Here is a 2,895-nt window from a genome sequence, read left to right as displayed (position 1 = left end):
GGGACAGGGAGGGGCGGGCGGGGAGGGAGGGGCCCGGCTTCCCGCCCCGCCTAACCCGCGCCTTCCCTCGCAGGTGCTGAGGCGCGTTGTCCCGCGGACGGTGTCGTAGCTGAGGCCCCCTCGCCCCTGCCCACCCACCTATCCACCCGCCCGCCACCATGGACAAGACCGACTTGATCCAGAAAGCCAAGCTGGCCGAGCAGGCCGAGCGCTATGATGACATGGCCACCTGCATGAAGTCGGTGACTGAGCAGGGCGCCGAGCTGTCCAACGAGGAGCGCAACCTGCTGTCTGTGGCCTACAAGAATGTGGTGGGCGGGCGGCGCTCAGCCTGGAGGGTCATCTCCAGCATCGAGCAGAAGACGGACACCAGTGACAAGAAGATGCAGCTCATCAAGGACTATCGGGAGAAGGTGGAGGCCGAGCTCCGGTCCATCTGCACCACCGTGCTGGTGAGTCAGGGGCATCACTTGCTTCCAGCTGGGGGAGGCGGGGTCCAGGGATAGGTGCCATGTGCTGGGGGGGGGCCGCCTGAACAATGCAGCAAGCCAGTCAGGCCCAGGGGTGAAGTGTGAGGAGGGGAAATGAGCTGCATTGCACTGTGACACGTGTGTGGGGGGTGGTTTGTGAGAGCCACATGTGAGACATTGGATCAGGTAGTTCAGGGATCGCAGGGGGATTGGAGCTTAGGTGTGCCTGTGCCTTTGTATCGGTAATCTTCTGGGTGGGGAAAAGAAGATGGGGAAACTGTTCTCCTTCCCCTTTTGGTATGGGGTTGATAGTCTATGAGCACCCGGAAGGCTGGGTGTGGTACCCGAACTGCTGCAGGGTGCTGCACTGGCAGTTATGGAAAAGAGATGGAAAAGTAGAAGACTTAAATGAAGCATGACTGCTTTGTGGGGGAGATCTTGAAGTAAAATACGTGATACGTGGCACACAGCTTCTTAACTGAAGACATAAATGCAAATCTGCAGAAAAGTGGCAGTGCAGGCATTGCTTTGTGTTCCATGGATGCAGTAATAGTGGAATAATGTGGAAGTTGAAAGGGTCTGGAGCCTAAGAGGCTATGCATGAGTGTACAGATGACAGGAATAGCTGTCTGGCTCCTTGAACAGTGCACTAGACTTTTTTTTTTTTTTGAGATGGTGCTAATGTGCTGCATTGTGGTAGGGGATGAATTTGTGTCAGCAGTGCGGAAGGTGCACCGCCCTGTCATACATGATCAATGTAAGTTCTGGCTGCAGAAAACTAGATGTGTAATGCAGTTTAGAGTTTTTAGCAGATAACCTTGACCACTTCATTAGCACTAAAATAATAGCAGCTAGTACCGTAGGTATGTTAGGACAGGAAGAGGTGATTAGCAAATTCTTAGAAATGATGGAAAAAAATTACTATTTAATAAATGATTAACACTTCCTACATAGTGCTAGGAGACCTATAAAGCTAACCATCTCAATAATAATTGAAAATCAAATTAAGTCAGGAGTTCCAGTTCACTGACAAGTTGCCCATTTCTAGATTGTCCTGAAAATATCCGTGTGCTTTAGTCTGCACTTCCTCTTAGACCAAATGTAATTCAGGAAGAAAATTCTAATGCCAGGAAGCATTCTTCAGATGCCAAGCTAATAATTTCATCTTTTGCAATTATAGGCATAGTTAAACTTGTTAAATCTTTACCTCTTTTTTTTTTTAATATATATAATATCAAAACTCATGTGAAGCATGGGTTTTGACTGATTCTTGTTTCATGTGACACAATTCCAATCTGAATAGTGTCGTGTTGCCAACATTTGTACTACTAGGGTTCCTCTTGGTTTTTATCTTCCTCTCTGTGAACTGGTCTAGCTAGCCATCAGTTTCTTGGGACTTGTGCACACAACCATTTTTTCAGACTTCTCAAAATGTCCCTCATGCCTGCTTCTGTCAAACTGAATTCTCAAGAGGAGGTTATATGTGTTTTAAACTGTTTCAGTGTCCTAGTTGCTATGTCATATTAACAGAAGACACTCTGCTGCTCTTAGGAGTTTGGGTTGCTCTAGAAGTGAGTAGCAGCGAGCCATTTTAGCCCTTGCAGGCTAAAATTACTCCAGTTTTGGCAACCGGTGACCAGCAATTGGTGTAGCAACACTAATGAAACTCCTAATATGGGGGGGAACAATCTTACCTGCTGTGGCTGAGCTTACCCCACTATTGCTGCACTTTGTTTCTTGCTGCACTCAGCTGAGGCTTGGCTGGCAGCTGCGTGCTCTCACAGGGCCCATAAGACTGCAGGAAGTAGGGAAGACTGAAACCTATGAAGTGGCATGCTTTTCCTGTTCCACAATCAAAGATATGCATCTTCCTGTAGTGGGAGGGGGTGTCTGCTTTCTACTGCATGAACTGAAACTGCTGCTTTCCCTCCCAACACCATCTGCAGTGCCCATTCTGTTCCTCTTTCCCTTTCTTCTTGTCTGCCACTGCTCTGCTCCATGAGTCAGCAACAGAGAGATTGAAACTGTCATTGTAAAGAGAATTTTTTCCAGTGCTTACACTTTAAATAGAGCAGCAGCAAAACGTGCTCTTATGAGCTGCCCTCTGCAAACCGAAATTTTAATTTGTTTAAAAGTAAATTCATCCATAGACTATTACCAGGGTAGGAATTGTAGCTAAATCTCAAATAGTAAAGTATCAGCACAATATTACTCTTTTAGTTGTTTCTTGATGTATAAAATGGTTAAGCAAAATCACTGCTGGCAATTAATGTGGAAAGGTTGCTTCTCAGTCTCCAGTGTTCTCATTTAACAAGGGTGGATATATGTTGGGTGGAGCATGTGGCTGCTGTTAGTCATGTTGCTAACAAACAGATTTAAAAAAAGACTTAAAAAAACAAGCTTTTTTTTTTTTTTTTTTTTATTT

General features: G+C 46.3%; 1 protein-coding gene across 1 annotated transcript in view; it reads left to right on the top strand.

The window, feature by feature from the left end:
* Nucleotides 1-33: 33 nt before the first annotated feature.
* Nucleotides 34-2,895, top strand: part of YWHAQ (tyrosine 3-monooxygenase/tryptophan 5-monooxygenase activation protein theta) — a 40,867-nt gene continuing 38,005 nt past the window's right edge. Inside the window, exon 1 of the mRNA XM_019520737.1 lies at nt 34-452. Coding sequence (XP_019376282.1) covers nt 159-452 — 294 coding nt within the window. The 5' untranslated portion in view covers nt 34-158. The remainder of the gene's footprint in view (nt 453-2,895) is intronic.

The sequence above is a fragment of the Gavialis gangeticus genome, unplaced genomic scaffold (genome assembly GCF_001723915.1).
Source record: "Gavialis gangeticus isolate Ggan-Ray unplaced genomic scaffold, GavGan_comp1, whole genome shotgun sequence".
Taxonomy (NCBI): Eukaryota; Metazoa; Chordata; order Crocodylia; family Gavialidae; genus Gavialis; species Gavialis gangeticus.
Note: the sequence above shows the minus strand (reverse complement) of the source record. Positions and strands in the feature narration are given on the sequence as shown.